General features: G+C 40.7%; 1 protein-coding gene and 1 pseudogene across 1 annotated transcript; both read left to right on the top strand.

Annotated features, from left to right (window-relative positions):
- Positions 1–3: 3 nt before the first annotated feature.
- LOC135338985 (uncharacterized) lies at positions 4–840 on the top strand (annotated as a pseudogene).
- An 859-nt stretch (positions 841–1699) lies between these two features.
- LOC135338416 (elongation factor 2b-like) lies at positions 1700–10835 on the top strand. Its single transcript, XM_064534534.1, has 19 exons — positions 1700–1834; positions 2062–2082; positions 2379–2572; positions 2952–3133; positions 3698–3906; positions 4140–4295; positions 4591–4668; positions 5070–5183; positions 5428–5589; positions 6514–6686; positions 7022–7160; positions 7487–7643; positions 7822–7981; positions 8243–8389; positions 8675–8792; positions 9063–9245; positions 9749–9900; positions 10309–10400; positions 10650–10835. The coding sequence occupies exons 1-19, from the start codon at positions 1832–1834 to the stop codon at positions 10730–10732; spliced, it is 2523 nt and encodes an 840-aa protein (XP_064390604.1). The 5' UTR covers positions 1700–1831; the 3' UTR covers positions 10733–10835.
- Positions 10836–11789: the final 954 nt, after the last annotated feature.

An 11789-nucleotide genomic window follows, 5' to 3' on the forward strand; every position in this document is an offset into this window, starting at 1 on the left:
TCTCACTCTAACGATGAATACACATTGACGTCCCTTACCATAAAATTAATGGCCCCCATAATTATAATACCTGCTCAGAGGAAGTCCACACAAGTATTTCCTTGCACACTAGCTGTCTTGATCTTGTTGCAGCTAGAGGAGCTGGTCATGTGTGCATATTTATGTAAGTTGATCATGACATGAGTCTCCATCGGGTCCTGATTATTGACATTAATTTTTATAATTATTATCTGCACCGTTCAACTTTACAACAGGTCGTACTGGAGAACTGAAGTGAGCTCGTTATAATGAAGGTGACTGTTAAGAGCTGGTTGGCGGTGGCTGTCTGGCGATGGGTAACAAACGACAACATAGAGTGTGGTATATGTCGTCTACCGTTTGATGGATGCTGTCCTGATTGTCGTATCCCTGGAGACGACTGTCCTCTAGGTACACAGTGCATGAAGGTGTTGTCAAAAGAAGTCCGATTTAATTACGAGCCATTAGCTATTTCTTTTGGGGATGGGAGTTATATCACATTCCTTATATTATATTCAGAGGGTCGTCTATAATAATTGTAATGATGCTACTTATTATTTCCCAAATTCAATTTTGTGTGCCTAATTTCAACTTTCAGCTTATTGTCCATGCATACATACTGTGCGTGTTTTTTTGTGTGTATCTGATATTTCAATGGATGTATAATTATAATTATAATTATGGATCTATTCCATACAGTTTCCGGCCACTGTCGTCATAGCTTCCACATGCACTGCATCCTGAAGTGGCTGGCAGCTCAGCAGATGCAACAACACTGTCCAATGTGCAGGCAAGAATGGAAGTTCAGCGAGTGACGAATAGAACATCACAAGTACAGCATACACTCTATTACCATTATTCTATTAATGGTATCAGACAGACTCTATACATGTATACATTCTACTCCTGATTGTATATAATTATAAACACAGGGACTTGATGTGTATTGTTTTGTTCTCCATCACACGTAAATTGGCTTTGTGCATTTATAATCAGAATGGATAACGATATAAACAATGTGATGTGTCCAAATAATAAGTAAAAGAGTTGAGAATATTTATGTACAATGTATAATTAAGTACACTATTGCAGGGTTCCTCTTTTTATCTTTTTACTCCACACTCAGTGGCAGCACTAGTTCCAGAAGCTCAGGGACCAGTTAACCTTTGACCCCACTATCAGTAACTGTGGTGCATCCATGCATCCATCCACCCATCTCAGATCTGTAGCATGTGAGAGAGCAACTCAACCTTCTCACTGAGATTACGTAACCTCTTGCATGCTGCACATGTGTGTGTGTGTGGGGGGGGGGGGGGGGAGCTGTTTGTTTAGGGTGTGTACAAAACAATATAATTATTTGCATACTCCAAATGAAGGTGAACCTATTGACCATCATAACCTAAAGTGTAATTGATTTCCGTACAGTTATACACCATTCCAAGAGCCTTGAGTCCTAACTATGCACTCCTCCCAGCTCAGCCTAAACTCTGAGTATCTCCTAACATTACTCAGTAGGTTACCACTGGACTCCAAGTCTCTGCTCCATCTTACACTGCACTCTGCTACCTATACCATGTCCAGTGCAGTTAGCCTCGATCCCAGGCCGCTCTTTTGAAGGAGGCTACAGTGCAGTATGCTTCACATTTCAGATTTTAGTTTGAGGACCTTAACCTTTGGACACCTTGCGCATGCGCATGTGCATACCGAACACGTGCTATTTTTGCGGCTTGGTTGTGCAATCATCCTTTCCTTACCACACGTACACGTACAGTGCAATTACATTTCACTAAAGGCGTAAAAAGTATCCGTCAAGATGGTGAGTTATATCTAGTAATCAGACTCTGAATTATTGTAAATGTTACTGTCTAGTACACCTTTTACTATTGTATTTTTTTAGAGTTGGTTACATTAGAGTCTTTGTTTTATTCAGTGTTCTCTAGTTATAGTATCAATGTTTGCTGTACGTATTAGTAATTATTGTAGATTGGTTCATTTCTGTATGTTATAACCATGTCCCCCACACACACACACGTACGTGTATAGGTGAACTTCACTATAGACCAAGTAAGTGTCATGTGATAATTAGCGTTCACCGTTTAATATGACTGTCCTAACACATTCACATTTGTGCTGTCTGTACATTCGTATAGTGTATTGTATTCTTAATTAGAGTAGCTCACATTATATTTGTACATGTCACCTCGATCATCATTAATTAACAATCCTCAATCCTCACAAAAGTGCCTTAATAATTATAACCTTTCTTTTTATCCACATAATTATAATTCCTCCCATTCCGATAATAAGAGAGGTTTATCTTTGCTATAATTAATTTTGTTTGCCTCCCTTAACTTATGCAGGTCCGTGAAATCATGGACAAACGGGCAAACATTCGTAACATGTCCGTGATTGCTCATGTGGATCACGGCAAGTCCACTCTCACTGACTCCCTTGTCAGCAAGGCCGGAATCATCGCTGGAAGCAAAGCGGGAGAGGCGCGGTTTACTGACACCAGAAAAGATGAGCAGGAGAGATGTATCACCATCAAGTCAACGTGAGTCAGAGACGATACTGTGATCTAATTAAGGAACAACCCTGTGGCCTCTTTAATGTTACGTTACAGTAATGTTTTCACTAGACCACTAAAGTGCACAAAACCCTCAGGCCTGTGGGTTGGTTCTATGTGTAGCATGTCTGGCAAAGCCCATGCAGTGGCAAATAATTCAATTAAGAGTAGAAAAGGGCGTTTGCACTTGATTTCCTGGCACCTCTCACCACTGCAACATTGAGAACGGCATTGTTGTAATTAGAGGCATGCACCCAGACTGTACGTGGTTGTTTGTGTATTCTGTTCACCAGACTATAATTATTCAAGTATAAATGTGTAGACTACTGAATGTTGCACTGACCCTTACCCCCCCCCCCCCCCACAGTGCCATCACCCTCTACTACGAGTTGTCTGAGAAGGACATGTCCTTTATCACTCAAGAAACGGACGGCACTGGTTTCCTCATCAATCTCATCGATTCCCCCGGACACGTTGATTTCTCCAGTGAGGTTACAGCTGCCCTGCGTGTGACCGACGGAGCTCTGGTTGTGGTGGACTCAGTGAGCGGTGAGTGTGGGTGGGCTGTGTGTCGTAGGTTTTATTATTAAGAGGTTAAAATGAACAGCAAAAGAAAAATTGACTGAAGAAAGAATTTAACTTTTTATATTGGTGTTCTGACACAGTTTGTAGTGCTAGTCATCTGGACCCATGTACTGACAACACGTACCACCCTTCTTGGGTAGTCAGTGATGTACAGAGAGTAGCTATAGTTACAAAAAGCACTCTGTGTGCCACACTTCAATGTGTTCTCACATCCTGTTACATTCTGTACATATGAATATCGTTAACAAGAGGTCGACCCAGTAGTCACATGCACGTGTGTGCTGCTCTTGTGTAACACATGTATAGGGTCACCAACTTCCTCTGATTCCTCAAACACAGGCTAGGCCAGCATACACTTTTAGGGTTATATAAATCATATACTGTATGTCATTTATCTTTGGTTTAGAAATTGTCTGTTATTCAGTGTGTGGCCTAGGGTATTAATAATTATTTTGAAGAAACATGCGAGCACTGTTCTTGTAGAGACTTATTTAATCCAGTGTCCCCTTCACACACACACACACACAGGTGTGTGCGTACAGACAGAGACAGTTTTACGTCAAGCCATTGCTGAGAGGATCCGACCAGTAGCTTTTCTCAACAAGATGGACCGTGCCTTGCTTGAGCTTCAACTCGAACAAGAAGATCTCTACCAAACCTTTCAAAGAATCATCGAGAGTTTAAACGTCATTGTGGCCACTTACGCTGACGAGGATGGACCAATGGGAAACATTCAGGCAAGGAGAAATGGTAGTGTCTATGAGCAAGGAGAGGTGGTAGTGTTAGTGTCTATTAGCAACAATAGACTGTGTATTGGGGCTGTATTGTATATTGTATGTGCATTAATTGTAGTGTCTATGGTGTAATATTATGTCATAACATGTAGGTTGCCATTGTTCCTGTGTGAGGCTATTGTGGAGCGCCTTAGGCAGAGCCAGTGTAATGTTAATAACATGTACACGCACACTAGGTGGACCCATCCAGAGGTACTGTGGGATTTGGATCAGGGCTTCATGGTTGGGCTTTCACGCTCAAACAGTTTGCCGAGATCTACGCTGACAAATTCAAGATTGAAGTACCCAAACTCATGAAGAGGCTGTGGGGAGATCAGTTCTTCAACGCCAAGGTGAGGGTGTTGGGCTGATACACTTGTGATGGTGCTGGGCTGATACATGTATGCTTGTGAGGACTTGCAGTTCTAACTTGGGTGCCCCTAAAACTGTGTTTGCCAAGTCCATATACATGTACAAGTCAATTAAAATTACAATAAAAATTTTTAAAGCAATGGCCTCATCAGGCAGGAGGTATTTAGAGTTCTGAGAGGTACCTTTTGTTTGGATCGAATAATTTCAGAATTTGTTTGTATAGGATTCATAATAATAATAACTATAATTATACTGTGATATGATTGGTCGCCACAGGAGAAGAAATGGAACAAAGTAGGGGGAGAGGGTTATGTGAGAGGTTTCTGTCAGTTTATCCTGGACCCTATATTCAAGGTGAGCAAGACTGACAAAATGTCAACAACAACAATTATTATTATTGATTTTTGTTCATAAATTGTATTTTGTAGTTCAAAAATTGCCGTATAAAATCATATTTAACCGAGTCTGGCTCTCAATTTTAGTTAGCTGCGTATAGTGAACCAACAAATTGATTTGCCCAATATATATATGTGTGTATGTAGATGTAACAAGAGGAGCACTTAATCTCTGTGTATTATGTATTATATAATAATTACTGTTTTTGCAAATAAAGCCTTCCATATTTTACAAAACGTCACAACCATTGCATAAGTACTGTACATTACTAGAGCTCTAATTGGTGCACGTTGCTCTTCTGTTACAGTTGTAGTACGAGCTATCGTATCGTTGTCTAATTTGTGCGTTTCAACTGCTAGGTTTTCAGCGCCATCATGGGCTTCAAGAAAGAGGAGACTGCCAAGCTCCTTGTCAAGCTCAACATCAAACTAGACGCAGATGACAGGGAGAAAGAGGGGAAACCCCTTCTCAAGGTGGGTGTGGTTAGATGCGGTGAGAAAATATGGTGTCATCGTCAAAACAATTACACCTTGCATGGCAATGAAAAACTATATCATTAATTTTCATGTGCCTGCGTAGAAATTGATAAAAATTTACAACTGTCACGTTGTTTCTCATTTTTTGTGCATGCAAGGAAAGTGTGTTTCTATTGTGTTGGAGCTTGCATGATTGTTCAAAGATACACGTACTGACTGTATTAATGCGCCCCACCCACAGACTGTGATGAGGAAATGGCTGCCTGCTGGAGATGCCCTCCTACAAATGATAACCATGCATCTCCCCTCACCCATCACGGCTCAGAAATACCGTATGGAGATGCTGTACGAGGGTCCCTTTGACGACCCCTGCGCCCTGGGCATTAAGAACTGTGACCCAAAAGTAAGTGTGTGGTGGGCATCCTCGTACCCAAGTCTCCATAATTATAGCACGAGCACGTACATGATACTTATGATGCCATATGTGTTTACACAGAGGTAAGCCAGTTTTCAATTTCAGTTCCATCAATAGTGGAGTGGAGCATTACCTTTTAATTAGTTGTGGTCACATTATTAGCATGAACCTGCCTGTGGCCCAAAATGCTATGAAACAGGTCACCTCTTTATTACAGCAACTGTTGGCCTAACGGTGATTGCTATAGACCAAGCTCTGCTGTGCTTTCTACACCTCACACATGCACATCACACAAACTGGTATAATGATGTTATTGGAAAAATCTACATTGTCTGAACCATGTACGTAGCTACATGTACAAGCCACAAAACGCCTAACGTAGATGATACACCCAGATATAGGAATCACATGAGCCTAAATATAATCGTCAGGATATTAAAAATCTGCAAACAAAGAGAGGCAGAAGAAGCATCCTCAGTTCCTAGATCCTCACAATGGAAAAGATAAAATAATGTTGTCACATGGGTTACATTTTGCCTGTCTAAATTACCCAATAAAATGTTGAAGTACTTTATAGTAAGTACAAAAAAATAGTTTCAGCTTGCTTTTCAACTGCTTGTTTTGTGGTGATTATTGACAGTCAAACCTTGGACTCTGCAAGTATGGGAGTGGTCCCGCCTTTCCTCGAGCTATCCACAAGTCGGGAAATTAAAGGAACCGAAACTTGTGGACTAGCAATAACGGGATTGGTGCTCCTCTGAAGACCGGAAAAAACTTAACTGTCAATTGAATGTCCTTATAAAATCAAGTGTGCATTCTGTTTGAGTCAATTTTATGCTTCAGCGGGCGCGGTTCCATCCAACCCAGTTAGCCTTGTGCTTACTACTCCCCTTCCAAACACACACCATACAGGCTCCCCTCATGATGTACATCAGTAAGATGGTACCCACCACTGACAAGGGACGTTTCTATGCCTTCGGACGTGTGTTCTCTGGTACCGTGTCAACAGGAATGAAGACTCGTATCATGGGACCCAACTTTGTGCTAGGAAAGAAGGATGACCTCTACATTAAGCCCATCCAGAGGTATAGTGGACTCGATTATTATTTAATTTGAGACCAACCATTTTGAGTGTCGTGTATAATTGACAGGTTGAGCTGGCAATGATGACGAATACTTTATGTGTATGAAAGCTTTTGTTAGCTTCTGATTTCACAACAGTTTCAACCTTGTCTGAGTCAGCCGATATTGTCACAAAGTGCCCAGAAAAGTGTTCGGGATAATAGCCAATAAATTAATACATACTTATTACTTTTCTTCAAATGTACTATACACAGCTTGATTATTGTAATGTTCTGAGGAAAACTGCCCGTATTACAATACTCAGGCACTTCGTTACCCCTCCACACATACCACACAGGACAGTGTTGATGATGGGCCGCTACATTGAGCCTATTGATGATGTGCCCTGCGGTAACATCGTTGGCCTTGTGGGCGTCGACCAATACCTCGTTAAAACTGGGACTATCTCCACATATGACCAGGCTCACAATCTCAAGGTGCGTGTCTGTCTGTGTGTGAGGGAAAACGTTTTGAAAGCTACATATATAATTGACAGGTCGAGTTGACGATGATGACGAATACTTTATGTGTATGAAAGCTTTTGTTAGCTTCTGATTTCACAACAGTTTCAGCCTTGTCTGAGTCAGCCGATATTAGCCCAGAAAAGTGTCTGGGGATAATCGAAAATCTATGTTGTATATAGGGTACGTAGTTCCTCAATTTCAGTGTCAATCCTCTTGTAGGATCATTATAGCCATTGGTTTGATTTGCAAGAGACAAGTGCATGCATGATTACAATTCATTTTCATGAATCCATCTACAGGTCATGAAATTCAGTGTGTCTCCTGTGGTTCGTGTTGCTGTGGAAGCCAAGAATCCGAGTGACCTCCCCAAGCTAGTGGAGGGCCTCAAACGATTGGCCAAGTCCGATCCTATGGTCTTGTGTATCATTGAGGAGAGTGGAGAGCATATCGTTGCAGGTGTGTGGGTGTAGAGGGGGGAGCTAGGGTGGGAATACTCTAACTGCCATTCAAGCATTCATTTTGTGTACATGTACTAACTTGGTGTGATCTCACAACGTTCATTTTTCTGTTCTGTCCCACACTTAACCGACATATAAATAACGAGAATATGCCCCACCCCCTCCATCATGCGTAGGTGCTGGTGAGCTTCATCTGGAGATCTGTCTTAAGGATCTAGAGGAAGACCACGCTTGTATCCCCCTCAAGAAGAGTGACCCTGTAGTCTCGTACAGAGAGACAGTTAGTGCAGAGTCTTCTCGGGTCTGCCTCTCCAAGTCACCCAACAAACACAACAGGTAAGATGCCCGCATGGTCAGTCGTGTGTGTAGTCTCATGCAATGTAGCGTGCACTAGGTTGACAGCTAGGGCTGGTATTGATTGTACTTGGGCGTGAAGTAAAATAATGTCGTAAATAAACGCTTTATTACGTTAATTACATATCAGTACTTTAACAGCAATTAGTGGTGTATGTACAGTTCATGATGGCTGTTAAGTTACCGAATGGCGTGCTTAGATTAACTTCAACTGTGATTATGTACTTATATCCAACATTGTAGGCTCTTCATGAAGGCCGCGCCCCTTGAGGATGGTCTAGCAGAGGACATTGAGGATGGGAAAGTGCACCCGCGAGATGAGCCTAAGGTCAGAGGTCGTTTCCTTGCCGATACATACAAGTGGGACATCAACGAGGCTAGAAAAATATGGTAAGTTTGTGGAATAATTAGAAAGTGCAAATTGCATAACCATGCATGGAGTCCTATCTGAGCTTATAGCCATCACAATTGCCTAACTTATAGCACGTAGAAATGAGTTGAGGATCATGAGTCCCAAAAGCAAATATCATGCCGGTGCAAACATACGACAAAATTGCAACTTGATGGCCATGGAGAGTTATCTCTTATTGAATGTTGGACTGTATAATCAAGCAACACTCTGGGCTAAATATATATTATAATAATAATACATTGTTCCTTATTTTATCCCTGCAGGAGTTTCGGTCCCGATGGTACTGGCCCTAATTTGCTCGTGGATGTGACTAAAGGGGTACAGTATCTCAACGAAATCAAGGACTCCATGGTCGCTGGGTTCCAATGGGCTGCCAAAGAGGTGAGGTTATCCACCCGTTACTTTACTGAAACTTTTGCATAAAGATGTTCTTCAAATTGACGTAGCATTTTCGTATGTATTAATTACTCTCACATTTTTGTAACTTGGTGCACACTATTTGGTTGAGGGTATAAGAGAGTTTCATGTGTTGATTTGCATTAAGGTGGAATGACCTCTTTTCTTGTATGTATAATTATACTCTACACACACAATTTGTTCGTTGGCTGAGATTGGATGAATTTTAATATTATTATTAATTTTCTTTTTCAGGGAGTTTTGTGTGAGGAGAACTTAAGAGCCGTACGGTTCAACGTCCATGATGTCACTCTCCACACTGATGCTATCCACAGGGGGGGTGGTCAAATCATTCCAACAACACGTCGTGTTCTCTACGCCTGCATGCTGACTGCTACTCCAAGAATGATGGAGCCTATTTATCTCGTTGAGATCCAGGTGTGTGCGTGGTTAAGTTGTCCTTATAATGGGTCATAAAGTCTCAATTATAATATTGTGAGGTTATACCTTCCTTCATAACGTCGTGAACAGGCACACAGGCCAATTAACAATAGACATGATGTTAATTTTCCACGTAATGTACTTGTGTAAGTGGGCTGTTTTTGTGAACCGTAATAAATCATTACAATGTATGCAACAAATTTACTGAGCTAAAATGTTCATGACGTTATGGCGGAGTAATGTACTGCTATTATAATTATCTCCCGCTTTCTTGTTTCTGTGTTTTTGGTGCTTCCCCTTGCCAATCCTAGAATTACTCATGGACAGTAAAATAATAATTCTACTCATCGTAATATAATCTGGGATTATGACAGAAGCTACACGTATAATTCTATGGAGTTACAGTATAGTGTCAGTTATTTCTGTTGTAAAATTTCATCCTATATACACCGAACACTCTAACTAATGTGCACCCTCCTACGCACACCCCCTCTCCGTAGTGCCCAGAGGCGGCTATTGGAGGTATCTATAAAGTGTTGAATCGTCGCCGTGGTCACATAACCGAAGAAGGACAAGTTGCCGGTACACCCATGTTCTTGGTGAAAGCTAACCTTCCCGTCAGCGAGTCGTTTGGATTTACTGCTGATCTTAGGTGAGAGAAAACGTTCAATTGATATATTCAGCGTATAGTGGGTAATTTTCATGGTGTAATAAATTCGTTCAACTTGAAAACAATGATTCTGTGAGTAAAAGTTTCGTGCCACTGCATAATGTTGTAGCTTTTTCATTCATCTATACAATGTCATCAGCACAGTTTCTTAAAAATGTTCCATCTTGAGTACAACTATCTATATAATATATATATATACTCATTATATATATACTCACCCTATTGTGGTATTTTAGTCTCTAGCACTGTAGAGTTGAGACAGACGTGTTTGTTGTGATATAATAGTTATAGCCTTGGTGGTTGTTGACGTTGCTCTCTTTGAGTGTGAGCAGTATTACAATGATGGGTAGATCCCTTCATTTAAATCCACCCGTCTCACCTCCTTTGCAGGTCCAACACGGGAGGGCAAGCCTTCCCCCAATGTGTGTTTGATCATTGGGAAGTCATGGACAACGACCCCTACGTCGAAAAATCGAAGTCATGTAAGTTGGAAAATTGTGCTACGTACATGTATATTTATTCCCCTGGCCTTTTAGAGCGTTCCATAGTTAGATTATGACTCCTTCTGTAACTACATAACTGCACTTACTAATTTATATGATCGTTTCACAAGTTTGATTGATACTTGCTTGATAATAGTCTAAGGCTGACACATTGAGAGAATTTTATAATTAATGTGCTATAATTGTTTTTAATCTCAACAAACCTCTCCTTACATACGCACATTTTAGACACTGTGGTGACAGACACAAGAAAACGCAAGGGCCTCAAAGAGGGTATCCCCCCATTGGATAATTACCTCGACAAGATGTAAAATATAAATTAAAACTGTTATGGAAACAATCAGTAGGGAAATGATAATAATTATTATAATTATTGTATTGTAAAGTGAACAAAAATAATATTAATGCAGATTATACCCTAGAGCTGAATCAAGCCCATAAATTAACCATGCTTTTATTCATAATTATAGACACATGCATGCATTGTTACATTATGCATAATTATGACATGCATGAAAATTGAAGGCTACTATAGTATATATAGTTAGCTGTATAATTATAATTATGTGACTGGCATGCAAATGAAGTACTAACCTCGAATCCAGGCCGATTAAAATACGTACGTGTGTATTTTAATCGGCCTGGTCTCGAGGCTAATGAAGTACACACAGTGGCTTCAGTAGGTAATGAGTCATTAGGAAAGGAAAGGGATTGGCAACAGTCGTGACATTATCCGTGATGCGCTATTTCGTAGCCTCCATTTATATATAGCTAAAAAAACATGCTTAAGTAGTCGTCGTCGACTAAGTCGATCCAACAGAGACACAACAAAACAAGATACGTATAGGTAAAACATAAAAAAATTATCATAGGCTTACAGCAGTGCTTCTTAAAAGGGGCACAAACTACCGTATAGCGGTAATTTTCGTTGGGTAAAATATTCGTTATTTTCGTGGGCAGGCTGACCTCCACGAAATTTTATCGTAGGCGTGGCTTATCTGAACGTAGGAATTGCCGTGCAGCCACGAGACTAAACGAAATTTTTACTCACGAAAACTACCATTTCTCGAGTTGAACGAATTTTTTACCCCACGAAACTTACCCGCTATACGGTAATATAACACTTTCTCGTCTTTTACGGCCTCCATTTTAGCATTTCGGTTATAAATGTAACCCAGTTTGTCAACATAGATACAAATAAGCAAGGATCTGTAGGCAAAACATCATATGGCTACGTATACGGCAGTGCTTCCTAGTACAATGTAGGGGTTATTTTTGCTTGGCTATCTTCTGGAGTCGGTCTCTTTGTCAGAGGGTGCTCTGCTATTATTAACTTGGCGGACCTATAATAATTATGTCACCCTGTAC

Source organism: Halichondria panicea, chromosome 7 (assembly GCF_963675165.1).
Source record: "Halichondria panicea chromosome 7, odHalPani1.1, whole genome shotgun sequence".
Taxonomy (NCBI): domain Eukaryota; kingdom Metazoa; phylum Porifera; class Demospongiae; order Suberitida; family Halichondriidae; genus Halichondria; species Halichondria panicea.

Bases quoted from the DNA above. Each gene is read 5' to 3' on its own strand.
- LOC135338416 (XM_064534534.1), top strand. The intron at 4,669-5,069 runs GTGAGCAAGACT...TTCAACTGCTAG, and splicing joins TCCTGGACCCTATATTCAAG to GTTTTCAGCGCCATCATGGG. The intron at 9,246-9,748 runs GTGTGTGCGTGG...CCCTCTCCGTAG, and splicing joins TTTATCTCGTTGAGATCCAG to TGCCCAGAGGCGGCTATTGG.